At 38.8% G+C, this 18,169-nt stretch overlaps 1 protein-coding gene across 1 annotated transcript; it reads right to left on the reverse strand.

The window, feature by feature from the left end:
* Positions 1-4,477: 4,477 nt before the first annotated feature.
* Positions 4,478-15,993, reverse strand: ufm1 (ubiquitin-fold modifier 1). The gene is made up of 6 exons (XM_010738754.3): positions 15,872-15,993; positions 15,713-15,769; positions 11,833-11,890; positions 9,131-9,170; positions 7,606-7,638; positions 4,478-5,549 (listed from the first exon to the last, which is right to left on the reverse strand). Coding segments are annotated over exons 1-6 (264 nt in total). The 5' UTR covers positions 15,874-15,993; the 3' UTR covers positions 4,478-5,475.
* Between the last annotated feature and the right edge of the window lie 2,176 nt (positions 15,994-18,169).

An 18,169-nucleotide genomic window follows, 5' to 3' on the forward strand; every position in this document is an offset into this window, starting at 1 on the left:
TGTCAACACAAATGACAGCCTCGTGGTTGTTCTAGGAGAACAGTCAGGGGATCAGTAAGATTCATTGTCTGGGGATCATGAATGTCCAATCACTCCAGCAGTTGTCAAGCTGTTTCTCTGTGCACACACTCAGTACGCTAACACTGAGACAAAATGAGCTGCTGCTGGAAAAGCAGACTGAGACTTTTCTCTTTCTGTGTTGACCAGGCTGCATGGATATAGCCAAACAAGCTAAACTCAGCCCACGGCTGTTGTGTCCTTAAAATACACTCTCCAAGCGGTTTATTAATGCTCCCACAAGCCCTTTAAACACATTGGTAGAGAAAGTTGGAGCAGGGAGAGAAGAGATACAAAGAATGAGAGGATTATAAAAGATTAGCTTTAGGACTGTCTCAACAGATTTAGGAGACCACTTAACTCAAAGAAGAAAAACTGTTTGTGAGGCGACTTTCTAATGCTTGAAAAGTTTCTTCTTCTTTTTGCAGCTAAAAAACATACAGATGCTGTAACATTCATCACAGTAGCACAATCATTTCAGTTGATTGTAGTGAATTCTAATGCCTCTAACTTTAACATGAAGAATGCAGTAAGCTTAGGCTGCATACTGGTTAAAGTTATTGTCACATAATACGTCAATGCTGTTTACTGAAGTTCATAATGTTACATAACCCTATATCAAAGCACACAGCTGGAGCAGCACACTACAGAACTGCAGAAGTGTGATGAGATATAAATGTGAAAAGGTTTGCACTTTTGAATCCAGGCTTACCGAGAAGAGCATGAGCTGAATCAAGGTGAACGAGGTGATTTGCAGAAAGGAAGTCTAGACACAGGAGCCTCTTCAGATGCATAAATAATTGATTCATTCCACATAAAGTTAATGTTCAGCTTACATGGAACTTACATAGGATATCAGACGAACAGCAATGGGAAGATATGTTCCTTGAACTCATCATATAGTAGGTTGATGAGTCACCTTTTGGATATAAAGGGTGAATAGTAGAAAAATGTCTAGGTATGTCTAAGTATCAATGGTTAAGCAACTTTAACTTCAAAAGACAGGACATGGGGAACAATGAATAATGTTTGAATAAAAATATGTTCTGACCAAGATAAAATATGTGGGTGAGACCTGAGCCACAGGTCTGATTCGAACCCTAGGCCACCACGGCAAGGACTGAGCCCCCGCAGACGGGGCGGACGCTCCACCAACCGAGCCAAATGACACCCTGTGACATGTGTTGGGTGTATTCTAACATTCGAAAGAGCAACAGTGCTTTAAAGCCACATCATCTACGTCACTTTAGCCTGAAGAATAGCAGTTGTTCAGATCTATGAGAAAGAAGAATCTTCCTCTTAGCAGAGATGTATGGAGTGTTTCCTGTCCAAATCTGCTGCGTGCCTAGAGCTCTGTACTCTACCGTGATTAATGAGTTGATGCTCTGCAGAGGAAGAGATGCAAAAACATGAATCAGAGAAGTCCAACGATGCATGTGCCTCTTCCATGGGGGTTTTCCTCCAGCTGCCATTCCAATTTCAAGACAGAAGGGGGCAGGATTAGGTCATTCATATAATTGAATAATCCTAATGTGGAGCCTCAGATGGCTTCTGCACGTTTATCAATTTCTTGAAGGTGTGATACCACCTGGCTGTGTGCACGTGGTGATTTAGGTTCAGCTCATTTGTGACCTACACACACCTACACATGCACGCACACACACACACCTGCAAATGTTTTGAGTGACAGATGTGACAAAATGAAGTGAAAATTAGTTGGATGTTCTGTCAGAGGGGGGATGTTTCCATTCCCTGGTTCCCTATTTCTTTATCTGGCTCACTGACCTGTGGCGCTGTTCTTATCCAGGCTGTGTCTGTGAAGGACCACCAGATCTCATTTTAGATTGCCTCGCTTTAATGGGAGGCCAAAGAGCACGCTCAACCTGTCATTTATAAAGCAGTGGGGGCACAAGGAAGATGGAGGAGTCCAATGCGAAAATCCATTTTATAGCAAGTGAGCCTTGATTCCTCTATCTTTTCCGCACACACACACACAGCTTCATACATACCCGCTGTGATCAGGCAATACCACTCTGTCATTTTCATATCAGAATCCTGTTTCTCTGCATGTCTGTCTCTCAGATGATCTTTAACATAACTGGAAACCATTCTCTAACTCAGATCATGGGCTGTTTGTTAGTTGTTTCCAAAACAAATCAATCAGTGTGACAACTTTGTGTATTATGTATAGTCTTCATTAACTACAGTAACTGTGGATTAGCAAATGTAATATTAATAAACCACAAACTTCTTTTATTTGTTTTATATCAGTGCAAAATTTCCTTGAAACTAAATCAAACTTGAAACAATCCATTTCAATAGAGCCACAAATCGATAAACCTGGGTGGACATCGAGGACACTGCACTATTCTTACCATTTAGGAAGAACCTTCTCAGTCACCATAAGTAATTACTTATCCTCTATAGCTCACATTACCTGTGGTGTACCTCAAGGTTCAATTTTAGGTCCTATTTTGCTTTCTATTTACATGCTCCAACTTGGCCATATTATTCAACGCCACAATATCTCGTTTCATAGCTCTGCAGATGAAACACAGATATACCTCACAGAGACCTGGTGACCTAAGAAGCCTTGCCCTAAACTGTCTTAATGACGTGAACTGTTGGGTGGTGCAGAATTTCCTGCAACTCAACAACTCAAAATCCAAAGCCATGCTGTTCAATGCCCCTAACCACACCAGGTCCATTCAAATTGTTCACTGCCTCAGCTTTGAAACACACATAATAACACAAAAGTTGTTCAGTCATCTTTCCTTTTAGAACCATCTCCAGAATTAAACCTTTCCTCTTACACCCTGATTTGGAAAAGGTCATCCATGTTTCAAGTACTGTAACTTAATTCTCTGTGATATAAGACAGAAGTCACTTTCTCGCCTCCAACTGGTCCAAAATGCAGCAGCTAGGCTTCTTACTGAAGACGACATTGCATCAAACGAACTTCAGCTTCTCTCACTGGCTTCCTGTTTGTTTTAGAATTAATAAATGATCACCTTTAAGGCAGGCCAGGGTCTGTCTCCATGCTACATAACAGACATGTTGACACCAGTTTGAATCGATAGGTCCTCAGGTAGGCTTAAATTTAAAGGTGACCATGCTTTTGCTGATAAGACCCCTCATCTTTGGAACGTGTGGCCCAATGGATGACACTCCAGTAACTTCACAACTCTGGTATGTTGATTCTGTAGTTCATACTTTTTCATGTGTCTGCCTAAATTCACACAAGTGCATGGGCAAGAGGCCCCCACACTGCTGCACTTTGAGGAAAAACTGGCGTCTGATTATGTAGACTAATGCAACCCTACTGACCATCGACTAAAACATATTTTTTCCTATTTTTCTCCTCACAAATGTTCAATCAACTCACAGCTACACAAATATTCCCTCGTCAATCTCTCCCCCTCGGCCAAACCATAAGGATCGCAGAGGAGCCAACAGACAGCAGACTGACTGCAAAGATGTTTTCCTGTGATGGACGTGCTGAAGCTTGGAATGATGCTGCTGCCGATATGATGGTGAATCAGAAGAAATTCTGCTTGTGCATGAGTCTCAGTCTGGACTTCATCCAGACGACACTGTGAGCCACAGACAGGTCTAACTGCTCAGCCTGTTCATCCTCAGCGGGGCCCAGGACTGGGAGCTCAACCTGAACTGTGATCATAAAACATCTTTCTACCTCAACAATCACAGACATTAAACTGCAGCACCCGTTCGTGTTTAAGTGTGAAATTTTAATTTCACGCCTAAAAGAGCTCAAAATCGGAGGACATGATGTGAGCTGATTTCCTGGTTCTTAATGAATTCATGGTATCTAGTCGTTTCTACTTAGTCAGCGTTTAAAATGTCAAATATTTATGCTGGCCTTCAGGAAAAATGAACAGTACAAAGATTTTTAAGATGAAGAACGTCCATTTTAACCAGGTACACATATGGTTTAAGGCCAAGAATGTAACTCATCTGCTCTGCACTATTTTAGAGTTAACCCATCCCAAAACCCCTCACTCTGCACCGAGTCTGCATCCTAATGGATGGTGAGACACAACCATGTGCTTTCTCTTGTATATTACAGCATGCACGCTCCATTATTCTCTCCATCATATTTTGTTTTTTGGCATTCTTGTTTTTCCAGGGAGGTGAAAGAGAACCAATTCACAAACAAATGATTCAGACCTTCTCGGATTATAATGATTAATGTGGCAGGGATTGTAAACTGCTTCCCCTCATTAATCAGTCAGAGAAACAATAAAGCACATTACTCAAGAAACTAGTGCTCGACCTATTTGTCATGATTCAGTTTTGCTTTGGATGAGAATAATCTAGAGACCTAAAATGAAGGTATATTCTCTATCCATGGATATTTCAAGTTACTGGCATGTTCCACAGAAAACAAAAGACAAACTGCTGCAATCAAACATTTATTTCCCAGTTCAAAACCATATTTATTTATTTTTTGGTTGCCTCGATTGTGACACATTCTGGGACATCTGCATCTCAGCCTAAGCTTTTTGAATGGCTGCCATGTTTTCTCACCACCTGCTCCTCTGCTGCTTATTAAGATAGTGGTGAATATTAAAAAGTTGATGACTCAATGTGATTCTTCTACATTTATTGTGTGGAGATGGGGCATACTGTAATGCATGGGTCGATGTACAGACGCGAGGCGAGTACAAACTGATGTTAAAATGGGACCTGACAGAGGGCAGCAAAGATCCATGTGAACAGATGAACAATCACATTCCCTTACATTAGCTGAAATATTATAATCTATAAACATGTTTTTATAGTTATGGAAAGAGCTGGTCCACGCAACTTCAGTACATATCCATTATGCAAGTTCAGGTGAGGATATGTTTGCCTGCATATCCACAGCCACTTAATCAAACAACAATGATCCTTGACAGCTTGTTGGACATTTACTTTTTATAAAAAAAAAAGGCTCACCTCTCACTTTGACATATCCACAATGCTAATAAAGACAAAAGCAAACATTGCAAAATAGGCATGTTGTTGTTAGTCATACTGATAGTTTATTGTCATTAAAAAGATACAAAAGCTATACTTGTTGACTCAGGTGTTTGTTATCTTAAATGAATCATTTCCCATGATGCAACTGCTGTGTTTGTGTATATTAATTACTCACTACCTCTGGGTAATCTTCATGTCACTCCAATCGTGTGATGCGACTACATTTACAGAAGAAAACAACACTCTGACTGAGAATGAAGAAGCACTGAGCATGCACAAGTCATCATCCAGTTTAAATATATATATTCTCATGTGAGTCACTGTCAGATGTGGGCCAGAAAATAAATATGACACGCAGCGAGGTGTTTCCTGGGTCTCAAGTGTTCGGTGCTTCTGCTGGGTGAGTCATTATGCCGTCAACGAGGAAAAGCCGCATCAGTCTCCTTGTCCTCCCACTCTGTCTCTGGGAATGATACGAAGCTCGGAGCCGTGTTTTAGAAACACGTTCCCTGCAACAGACAGGACAGAGTGGCGTATAAAAGATCACAGTTTATAATCTGTGCTCTTTAATAAGAGTTTCACTGTCAATAAAACAGATATACTGCAAACAACTAATCAGCTGAGAGAGAAGTTTGAGCTTTCTTCTCAAAGGATACAATTTCTACTCCCAGAATAAGAACATTTGAATACATTTGATTTTGTTAGCATAACTTTAGTTGATTAGCTTGAATATATAAAGATAAAAGAAATTCACTAATTAAAATTCATAGAGTGGTTTACAAAGTTCTGCACAAGTTGGGAGGTTACAAAGATGTTTGGCTTAATTGTAAGGGGTTCAAAATGAGAGAGATGACTGATAGAATCATTTCCTGACGCCTCATTTTCAGCCAATTAGGATCCATCTACAGCCTCTCATTCATCAGGTACATTTTAGTGAGCACACACACACAGAAGGTTCATTTGAATAATTCATAATAGTACATCATTGAACCACAGATATCAATTCCATTCATTAATTTGAGATCGCGTAGAACCCACTCCCGCTATCATCAGTGTAAGCGCACTGTCCATTTGCCACAGGAAAGACGTGCTCAAAGACGTGTGAAGAGAAAGATTGTCATCTGACTGACATCGGATCAATTTTCACCGTGGTATGCTCAAAGCTGTGAACACGAGGTAGCAGAGTGGCTGCAGTGGATGAAAAAAGGCAGTCTGACAGAGGTGTCTGAACTGAGGCTATTCTTGGCAGCACACAGCATGAATGTTACGCAGATAAAAAGCTGGTGTGAATGCCCACCACACTTTCCTTTCTTAGCAGAAAAGAGCCAATCTTGCCTTCGGTCAAATATGACATTACCATAATGTGCTCTATGCAGAAAACCCAGTGATTCGATACCGTCTTTGTTAAAGATGATGACTTATATACTGAGAGGTGGGCTACACGTTAAGCTCAGGGAAACACTGAAGAGGCTGACACAGAGAGAAAGGCAATAATGTGGGAAGTTAAGTGAATTCTGACTTAACAGCTCGGTTCATCTGGTTCGCCTCCAGTCAGAGGTCACTTTTTAATTTCATTTCACTTGACATTAAACTCCTGCCTCTGGGAGCTTTATATTCACGAATCAGTGAACGCCATTTCCATGCAAACAAGTGCGAGGCCTGCTCCAATAAAGACATGTCAGTTAGGTTATTAACTTTACTTTAACCACTGCTGTTTTTAATTGTTATTTAATGATTCACTTTTATGTTTTCAAGGACTGATGTAGTGACCTCTGTGGGATGAAATTTAAATTAGTTCCACTTTTGACAAAAAAAGAACGTGGCTTTATGAGCATGCCCAATGCTGACGCAAGCTTGCATTGTGGTATGGTAACATTACATCACATGTGGGTGCAGTTACGCCCCAAATCAGGATTTTCAAAACTTCCATCCAAAGGCAGCATCATAAGTGTGGATGCATGGTGGAGAGAGAAAAGATGAGAGGCAAGGTGACAATGTGGCCTCAGCACACAAGTGAAAACTCTACTGCCCTCAGAGTCTGTGCAAATGAATGATCTGCAATATGTTGTCAAACTGGTCTTATGTATTTATCATGCATTTCTCACCTTTACAGTTCATCATTGGTCCCTGCTTGACTTTAGGATGCTAATTTAGTTCAAACCTAACTTAAATAATGTTGATTAGCTGGAACTGCTTGATCCCAGATCCATTTGTCACATTACCTCAAATATTTTGCATATTAAGTTTCATATTTTTTTGCTTGACTTGCGGAACCACCCACAGAGTTTCTGCTCCTGGGTGCTTTGACAAATGAATGACTTTTAACACAATACCACCCGCATTACCAAAGTGCATTATGAAACATGATTTATTCAACTTCTGTATTAATGCCTTCATTATTAATGCTTTGATGAATGCGCATTGACAAGTGGGAAAGTGCTTACAATAAAGCCCAGAGGTTGATTAAGCTTTTGAGCAAAACAAGACGCATGGCTTTCTGTAGAAGAAGAACTAAAACGTCTTCTTTCCTTCTGTGGAAGAAGGTCGATTTTCAAAACAACATACCTGCTGTCTGCGCAGGGTTGATTCCTATTCCGTCTGCGAGGCAAACATGGAAGAAGAAAACAATACAATGTAAACAGAACAGATTGTCATGCAAATGGATAGCACAGAAATGGAAAAAGATCATTTACAATATCACCAATTTATCCATAATGATGTTGCACTAGGCAACAAAAAAGAAAGTGTGCCTCTGCAGCAGGCAATTCCATCTGGAATAATAACAGATAAGCCATTAATTCTGCTTATAAAACTAAAACTCATGTTTGACATGGCTGTCATATCTCAGCCATTTTAGAACAGATTTCATTGCAGTGTTATTTGGAAACACTTTTCTGCAGCACCCTAAAAATGTCATCTTTGTGAACATTCTCTAAACGTTTCTCCCAACCCTGTCAGTGCAGAGCAGAGGGTAAACAAAATCATCAGTTATCATGTGGCTCTGCACGATTTAATTGTTGGGAAACAACAAATGAGCTGACAATTGTCCTACTAACAGCCACAAAGATGGTGATTACTGTAACTGGGGGTACAAACATTCTGGATGAATCCAGCTGAATATATATATATATATATATATATTACAAGGCTCAGCTAATTTTACACATTCTGCTCATACACCTGATAGGCCATTGTTTTAATTATTAATACTTCACGTTGGAAGTCAGATAATAACCTTTCAACTGAATCACGGTGTAATAACAATTACTGCAGTATGAAGGCTCGAATTAACCATCTTTGTCATTTCTAATGTGATAATAAAACTTTTGTGAGGATTATAGAACAGTGTGTGTTAGTTATATTTTGGAAGTGTGTGTGCTATTCCATCAGATCAATAAAAGTCCACAGATTACTTGAAGCAGAGTACTGTTTGTACCCTCTGAAAGTTTCATGTGAAGGAACACAGCAGTCTTCTCCTTTGAAACCTCAAGAAGCAAGAAGTGGACAAAAAAGATCTGACATGTATTCCACACGGTGGTTGTATAATGTTACAGATAATACTTCCTGTCCCAGCTTTGGGATTATATTAAAGGAACCTCACATATGATAAATGTATAGCAGAAAAGTCTATGTAATTTCCTTCAGAACAAAAGAAAATCAAAACTTTTATTGGTGATAATATCTTCATAAGCAAATCTTTTAAAGCCTGGCAGGATATGTGAGAACAGGCAAAATAGTGAGGCAACAATAATTTGCCTCCTGGTTGAATATATCTTAAAAATCAACCAAATGATTTAATTGGATCTGGCAGTTGCCATGTGTTTCACGGAAAATTATTTTCAGTTTTAATACAGCACAACTGGACAAAAAGGAACATGATAATATTTAGAAATTTGTAGGTTTGCTGGTTGAGCTTTCATTACTCAGAATGATCCATCTGACCGGACAGTATTTCATTCATCAGTTATAATACATCATCTATCAGGGCGCCCTCAAATCTTCTCTGTAAGAACTCATGGATTCTAAGGGAGTGAGAATGAGAGAATAGCTGTCAAGCTATCATCTGATGAAAGACGCCCCCCAAACTCACCATTTGTTATAATTGCACTGGTTGCTGATGGCACTTTGAACTGTAAAAGAAAATGAAGCAGAGAAAAATGATCACACTCAAACTCCCATTAGTGAAGTTGAAGAAACTGAAGCTACCGTTTGACATTTCAAAAATTTTCAACAGCACTACAATATTATGGTTAAATAATCAGCGACATGCTGCAACCCAATTCCACTTGGCCTGAAGTCATGCCATGAATAAATCATCAAGAAAATAAATCTTCATCCACTGAGCCAGCGCGCTGAGATTCACTGACTCTGTCAGGTGACAACTTCAAAACAGGAGCTGCAGTTATGATGACTTCAGAAACAAGGCAACAGAAAAGCTACGTCTTGTGTTTTGTTCCCGGTCTTTTGTCTTCTCACTTTCACGCTCGACAGACACACATGGGTTTGTGTTTTCACTCAAATTCAGACAACCACATACACAAAGACACACACAGACACACACACACACACACTTAGGTGAGAGCCTGAGGTAAAGATAGCCACGCTTGAATTTCTGGAAGAAAATCACTCAGTATGGTCACAATACAAGTCCTACTTCAGGGTTGGACAGGAGACGATGTGGGCTGCTGAGATTTGCGCTGAAAGGATGGAGGGAGCAGTCTGTCGCCAGCGAGATAAGGTTAGCAAAGTGCTACTCACCAAACTACTGGCGGGTAGCACAAGAAAGTGAGCATGAAATACAGTTAAACAGAAATGAAAGATCTTTGTTTTATGTAGTAGAAAATTGGTGGATAAAATGTAGTTTATGAAGAATTATGGTGAATCCACCCTGTGGAGTCTGAATCTGTTCGTTATATATTCATCACGTGATTTCTCTCAGTCCAACACATCAGTCACATTATGATGAGGCGTAAAATACACCCCTGCTAATTCGAGGTAAAACTTGGCTCCATCTAATCACACTTATTTCTCAAACCACTTTGGCATGTGAGTCTTAGATAAACAGTATTCCCACATTGGTTTTGTGTAACACAGCCTCTTTTCAAACTGTTTTCCTTTTTTAATAAATGATAAACACTACCCAACTCAGCGGGTAAATAGACCCAAAGCCTGATAAAAAATAAAGAAGCTTTGGATCACAGGGTCATGTGTGGCCTGTCTAGCCATACAGTGTCCGTAAACATTACAGCACAGCACAATACATATACATGATATAGATATATAGATAATATATTATATATATATATATATATATATATATATATATATATATATATATATATATATAGAATATATATATATAATATATATATATATTATAAATAGAGCTGTCAATCGATTAAAAAAAATTAACTAATTAATCGCAAAAAATTCGTAATTAATCGCGATTAATCGATAATCTACATAAATGTTCAATAAATTAAATGCATTTTCTGAGACTGAAGCTTATAATGAATATTATGTAGGTAAAATAATCAAATTAATGTAGAATAAACACAGAGAAAGCATATTTAAATTCATATGTTATGGGCTTAAGGTGCACATATGCACAGTGCAAACAGAAAAAAGCCAGAATGAGGAAATATACTGACGAGTGCCACACTCCTGTGTGGAGACTGGGTGTTTTGTTTGAGGTGATATGTTAAAGTCGTGTTACTTCTGTGGAATTTAAATTCGGCTTTGCAAACTGTGCAAATTACCTTGTTTTTGTCCAACAAGCCGTCGGGCAACTTTTTAAAATGAATGTTCCCCCTAAAAGTCCTTATCCATCTTTCCGCCATAGACTTTCCTTTAGTTAGGATGGATCAGAGCATATAGGCACAGACTCTCCTTTAGTTAGGAAGATCATAGACATATACATAGACTCTCCTTTAGTTAGGATAGTATACATAGACATATATACACAGACTCTTCCTTTAGTTAGGATAGATCATAGACATATATACAACGACGTTCCTTTAGTTAGGATAGATCATAGACATAAACAGACTCTCCTTTAGTTAGGATAGAGCATAGACTATATACATAGACTCTCCTTTAGTTAGGAAGATCATAGACATATACATAGACTCTCCTTTAGTTAGGATAGATCATAGACATTATGCACAGACCTCTCTTAGTTAGAGAGTAATATAGACATAATATGCAACAGACTCTCCTTTAGTTAGGATAGATCATAGACATATATACACAGACTCTCCTTTAGTTAGGATAGATCATAGACATATATACACAGACGCCTCACTGAGCAGGTTGGTCCGTTGCTGCGATACGTTACCGTGTCCGCCATATTGGATGTGGCAGATCTGCCCGTAAACTAATACAAGCAGGGCCGGTTTTAGCTGTGGGCAATGTGGGTGACCGCCCAGGGCGCAGTCTCCGTGAGGGCTTTAAGTTAATGCCTCTTATACACCCATTCACACACACACACTAATATATCTGGAAAACAAAGCTCTACTTTGCCACATCCAAAATGGCGGCCGCCACCGGAAGTAAACACATACATACATACACACACACATATAAAAACATATAAAAATTGGGACAGTAGTAGCTCAGTCCATAGGGCCCTGGCTTAGGAAACAGAGGGTGAGATCTCACAACATATTTTCACATGTGCCAGAGTAGTCCCACATGAGGACATAATCAAACACTGACTCTGGTTAGTTCCCCTGAGCCTCACTTACTGTTGGAAACTACATAATTATAGTATAACACAAACAGAAAGCTTACCTCCTCAGCTGCAAACTTTAAAACTGCTGTGAACGGCGTGCTGTCTGGGACACTTAGTCTGTAATAAAACAATTCATTACAGGATTTTAGAAACACACCATAAATGATTAAATATCATCTCTCAACCTATCGACCTGAGCTTGGAACGACAAGTACCTGGACTGAATGACCTTTTACTGTTACAGAGCAAGTCCTTCACTGCTTGACAGCTCCAGAAAAGCAAAATCTGTTGCTGAACGTTCATTTAGACTTCCATGAAGAAGAGAACAAAAGGCTGCATACGGGTTTGCCAGAAACATTACTTCAGTTAAGATCATTTTTATCAGAGGATGTAAGACTATTCATGGCATGAATAGTGACACGTTTGGATTCTTCTCTAATGAATCCCAAAGTGCAGTATTCAGTGGGAAGTGATGACCGGCTATACAAAACAGAAACCAACACACATATTTTGCTGAGATGTGGCATTAAAGAAAGAATAATTATAAATCATGGAAGTTAGAGGTGCAATCGCCAAGTAAGGTAATACAGAAGGAGCTGAGGTGGTGGAGAGCAGCGAGTCAGAGAGAGAAGCCTTCAGCAATATGAGTGTGAGTGAAAGCCTGTCAGAATCTAAAGACCAATTTACTGTCCTAACTGACAGAGAGGGACAACTTGTTTGAACGTGGCTGGATATAAAAAAATAAGCCGCATACACTGATGTTGTGCTTAAGTTCAGAATTTACTGTTATTACAGTCTCATTCCATGTTAAGACATTAACAGCTGCAGTGAGGACATGTCTGACTTCATTAGAGGATCCACTGCCTGTCAACACTCACGGCTAGGAAAGTCTGCAAGCCCTCAGTTCATTTGCTTTGGCTTAAAGTCAGACACTATGTGTCAAAACAGCTTTTATCATCCTCCAGTCCTTTTTGAGATTTTGAGTCTTTGTGAGCAGTCCAAAGAAAACGCCCAAAATACATATTTAGTGAGTTTTAGTTATGTTTTTTTTTTTTAACTACGCTTCTGTTGTCTATTTGTGTCTGTAAAGTCCTCCAAATTCATAAAACAAACAAACATTAGACAATGCATAATTTGCATATTTAAAGCAACAATATAGAAATGAATTACATAATTGAATCACATTAATTAAAATCTAAAATCTAAAATAACAGTGTCACTCGATCATGCCTCTGTCATTCCTGCTTTGCAGCCACCGTATGCAACTTTGGGTTCCGGGTTAGGAAAAGTACAGTGAACTATTTTCCTGATTTTGGTGAAATTGGATCATAGTTTGTAGGAAAAAATGTTTGAGCTTCCTGATGGACAGCAAAGTAAAATGCTGTGAACTGTAGCTGCCGTTAGCTAGTAAACTGGGGAATGCTGCTGTCTTGTAGCAGAGTATCAGACTGCCGTGCAGAGGAACTTTTTCAGGCCTGGGATAGAGGGGAATGCTGACAGAGATCAGCACTGGTGACATGCCAGAACCAGACCTGGGTAATGGGGCAATGTACCTGGGCTTAGCAGCTTTTAAAGACATCTAAAGGCAGAGCTAACTAACTACGATAACTGACTAGAGGCAGAGAGAGACAAAGAGGTGTAAGAGGATGACGGAGGACTGTTGGACTAGTCAGTAATATTAGCCGCTGCTATGTCTTGTGCTGTTGACCTTGTTGATGTTTGGCTGTTAGCAAAGATGTCAACTCAATAGTTTTTGATCATGAGTAAAGTAATCATAAAAAAATGTTTGTGCATAGGTGTCCATATTTCTGAAAGTGGTACTGCACTCTGACACTGGGGCTGTCAAACTGCAACCAATACCAAATCTTAACATAATGTCCTTTCGAAAATACAATTTGAAAAACGTCCCTTTTTTAATTAACAATAATTAAACTGCTCTGTACAGGAAATGACATACACCACACTCTCCAGCTTTATCCCGGTCTATATATTCTGATGGATTTACAGAGGGGTGTGTTCATATATCTGTCAAACATTTTGTATTTCTACAAAACTGATTTATTTGTTTATTTTCTCTGATTTATAAAGTAATAAAAAGAAATCCAAGAATCCCTACAAAAAGTTAGCTCTGCTGCAGAGAAGTTCATCACAGTTACCAGACTCAGAAATCAACGACTGACAGCACCTCAGATTAGAGTGCAACAAGCAGACACATCTCAGCATCATCTGTTCAGGGAGACTGTGTAAATCAGACCTTCATGGTCGAATTGCTGCAAAGAAACCACAACTGAGGAGAACCAAGAAGAAGAAAAGAATTGTTTGAGCGAAGAAAAACTAAGAATGGACATTAGACTAAGGACTAAAACATACCTCCAGGCAATGTAAAGGCTATTTGACCAAGAAGAGAGTGATACGTGCTACATTACATAACCCGGTCTCCACAATCACCCAACCTAAACCCAACTGAGATGTTTGAGGATGAGCTGGACCACAGAGTGAAGGGAAAGCAGCCAACAAGTGCTCAGCATATATGGGAACAAGGAAAATCAATCTAGGTGTTGACCTGATGAAGCTGACTGAGAGAATGCCAAGAGTGTACAAAGCTGTCATCAAAGCAAAAAATCTAAAAAATAAAATATATTTTGATTTTGTTTGAAAGGAAACAGCCCAATCTTTATATATATTAGTTATATTTTTACTATATTAATCTGTGGTGTCTTTCTAAAGAAAGAGTGTGTGTAGTATAATTTAGCTGTGTAACTGCTGATTGCAAGCCCATCACCTCACCCTCTCAACATAAAGGACATGTTAGGAAGACATGTTGTCTTCTGCAACAATGTGCAGTTTTCAAACTCATATTCAACGAAAAAAAGTGTTCTGCGTTCTGAGTTTAAGGCATGGGAGATTTGAATGGGACTTAATGTATCCATACTCGCGACTGAAAAATCGAAACAAACAAACAAACAAACAAACAAACAAACAAACAAACAATATATAATATATATATATTATTATATATATATATAATATATATATATATATATATTATATAATCCTAACTAGGAACACTATGAACATGTATGTATGTGTGTATAATATAAAAATAATATATATAAATATAATAATATAATATAATTATTAATATAATATACTATCAGCTCGCACTAAATTATATTAAGGCTTAAGGTTATGCAGAATTAACACCATGGCCACTTTGTGCCATTACTGATGGCTTATTTAAGCTCCCAGGCGTCATTTGTATCTAGGGCTTTAAAACAGCGCTTCAGAAACATATGGGTGATGTCATGCATATGTCACTCTTTGTCCTTTTACTGTGATTGGTACAAACATGACTCTGTGATGTCATAACTAGTCTGGAAGCTGAGTGTAACTTCCACAAACATGATGTAGAAATCAAAGAGCACATGCACTGAGAGTCATTTCATAGCTGCATGTTCATAGATTTAGGATTTTTCAGTGAAGAAAAACAGGAGTAGATGTAAACTTAAAAATGTTTTTATATTTTATTTTTTGTCTTAAAACGTGTCTGTGCTTGAGTGTGACAGAACAGAGCAGACGTGGATCACACCGTGACACAGAAATCACAGCTCCTTCACACAGAGGAGAAATCTGCACTGATCTACTGTCTGCGTCTGACGTCACAGCCATCATTTAGTTACTGTCACCGGGAAAAGTATTTCTGTGAGTGTAACTTTACGGTGAACATTACTGTCTGTCATCTCTGTTGAGTCTGAGCATGTGAATCCAGCTGTGCACTGACATATGTTCTCTCACGGACACGTTTTCACGTAGTTCACGTTAAAAACGTCAGCACGTGTTACTTAAACCGTAAGAAAACACCGACAAACCAGGATAAAACGTCAAAGAAATGTTTAAAAAACGTCACAGCTGTGAACGCTGAGCTGTCAGTGTACTCACACTTTGTACGGCAGCCGGGGGTCCGACGTCAGGGTGATTTTAAACGTTACTTTAGACCTAATGAAGAGCATGACATGGACGTTATTAGCAGCTGGATTCTGGCTAATTAATAAATAATGAATTGATGGAGAAATGACACAAACAATGACAGAAACTCACATTTTTACAGCGGTAACTCCGTTAGCCGTCTGTTTACGCACACCCGGAAGACCGAAGGACCCTTACGTACACGTCATCTCTCCTGCTCTATTTTCCATACATGCCAGATTATGTTTTTCACGAGTATACCAGCATTATTACGAAATAGTTAATTAGTGATGAAGATAGTGTATTATCGTATAAAAAATAAAGGCATAATTTGTGCTAATAACTGTCAGGCATTCACACGAAACGACTATCGTTTGCCGTAAATGACAACAAAAGGCGCACATGTCCATGAGGCGCACTAGAATTTCTTGGGGTGACTGGCAGAGAAATGAAACATTTGCATAGGATTTAAATATGTACAGAGGGATTCAAAATGTGCAGAGGGATTAAACATTTGCATAGAAGACAAATATACAACTGTTAAGAAGTTAACCTGCGCTAAACATCTATACAAAACATATATAAAACATAGGAAGTGACCGTAGAAATAAAAATGTTTTATAGAAAACTATATAAAAAATATAAAGTGACCGTAGAGATAAAAATCTTTTATAAAAATATGAGAAAGAACTACAAATGGGGATAAAGGACTGTGTACAATTAAATTAGGCTGTAAACAGATGAATTAAAGTCACAGTCACAGCATGTAGCAGAGCCATAAAAATGACACTCCCCTCACACATACTGTACAGCTTGAATAACCGTTTTATTTTTCCATAACAGAAAGTTAGCCTTTTGAGCTGACAGGCATGTTGTTTGGTCTATATATGATTTGCAGCAAATGAGTTAAGGCACTAAAACGTGGTCTTCTATGATTTGAACTGTACACAGCAGAATGCAAAATGACATTGCAGCTGAAAAACTTACCATGTTTATGTTCACAGAAATTGTGTGCAACAAGGCAAACATGACTTAAATATGTGTATATATGAACTAGTAATCAGTGAATGTGTCAAATTGTGTAATTATGGTTGAATTGTCCGGCCACAGTAGCAGTTTCATCAGAAGTTTCTGTTTCTTCAAAGTGTGAAAATCCTGAATATCAAGGTCAGCCACGTCGTGCCGTTCACTGTTCATCAATCCAAACAGAGCGCATGAACCAGGCCACTGACTTTCTATTCTGCCTTTGAATGATTGCACATTCAATAGTGGTGATGGATGGGCATGTGTGAACTTTATGGAAAGAGCTGACTGAGAGAAATTAACTGGAAGTATTAATGTAGCAGCTGTGATAGCTGTTAGAATTCACTAAATGTTAAGGAAAGGAGCTCCAATGCTTCCTTTCTTTTCTCCTTTAGCATAGGATACACTGCACCATCCTTTACAAAAGGAAGGAGATGATGCCATCCCACAATTCCATGCGGCAGCAACAACACACCTTTTTTTCTCCTTCACAACCAGACATAGAAAACAAATGCTAATAACTAGAAAAGCTTAAGATGCCCTGTCCATTTAAATTAATATATTGGTTTGATGGTCAAACCTTCTCCAACTGTGACAGTGTCCTGGAGATCATCATGGAGGTGACTGTAGGAGGAGCAAGTCATATTTCTCACCAGGTTGTCCACGTTCATATTTCTTGCATGGTAAATAGTAAATACTAATGGACTGTACTTATATAGCATCTTTCGAGCCTTCCAAACACTGAAAGCGCTTTTACACTACTTATCTCATTCACCTAGTCACACACATTCATACACTGATAGCATTGGCTGCTATCCTCATGACCTCATGTTTTCCATCGAGGTCAAGGAAGGACATAGGAGGGTTTTTTTGAGTTTTTTTTTTACTATTCACAGTATAAGGAATGATGGAAACACAGACAGTCAGGATATATTTCATTTATTGTTTTAAGGAGAAGATGTAAAATCCCAAGATCTGGACAGACACAGCTAAATCCATAGGCACCATCAAGAGCATCTCAGTGGGCCTCCTTTGTGTGGCTGCGCTGTTAGAACATCTAGCAAGAGTCACAGCACTGACTGGAAGACATTAAAGTTATTGGAGGCCAGCCAGAGAATGCTCAAGGAAGATATTGTGATTGACACATAGATCACGTGATGATCTATGTGACACCTGAGCCTGAAGAAGACCATGAGATGCAGTTAAATTCTCTGAAAACTTGTAAGTAAACCTTAAAGTGTACATTGTTTTGTTACATTCAGAAAATTTGCAAATTCAATTAACAAAACAATATGATAAATCACACTTGCAGATTTCAATATATAAGTGATACTGTGCATGTGAGTGCAGCTCTTTGGGCTGTGCCATAAACTGAGAGCAAGAAAGAGAGAATGCAGTGTAGGCAGG

This window comes from Larimichthys crocea, chromosome XXII (genome assembly GCF_000972845.2).
Source record: "Larimichthys crocea isolate SSNF chromosome XXII, L_crocea_2.0, whole genome shotgun sequence".
Lineage (NCBI taxonomy): Eukaryota > Metazoa > Chordata > Actinopteri > Sciaenidae > Larimichthys > Larimichthys crocea.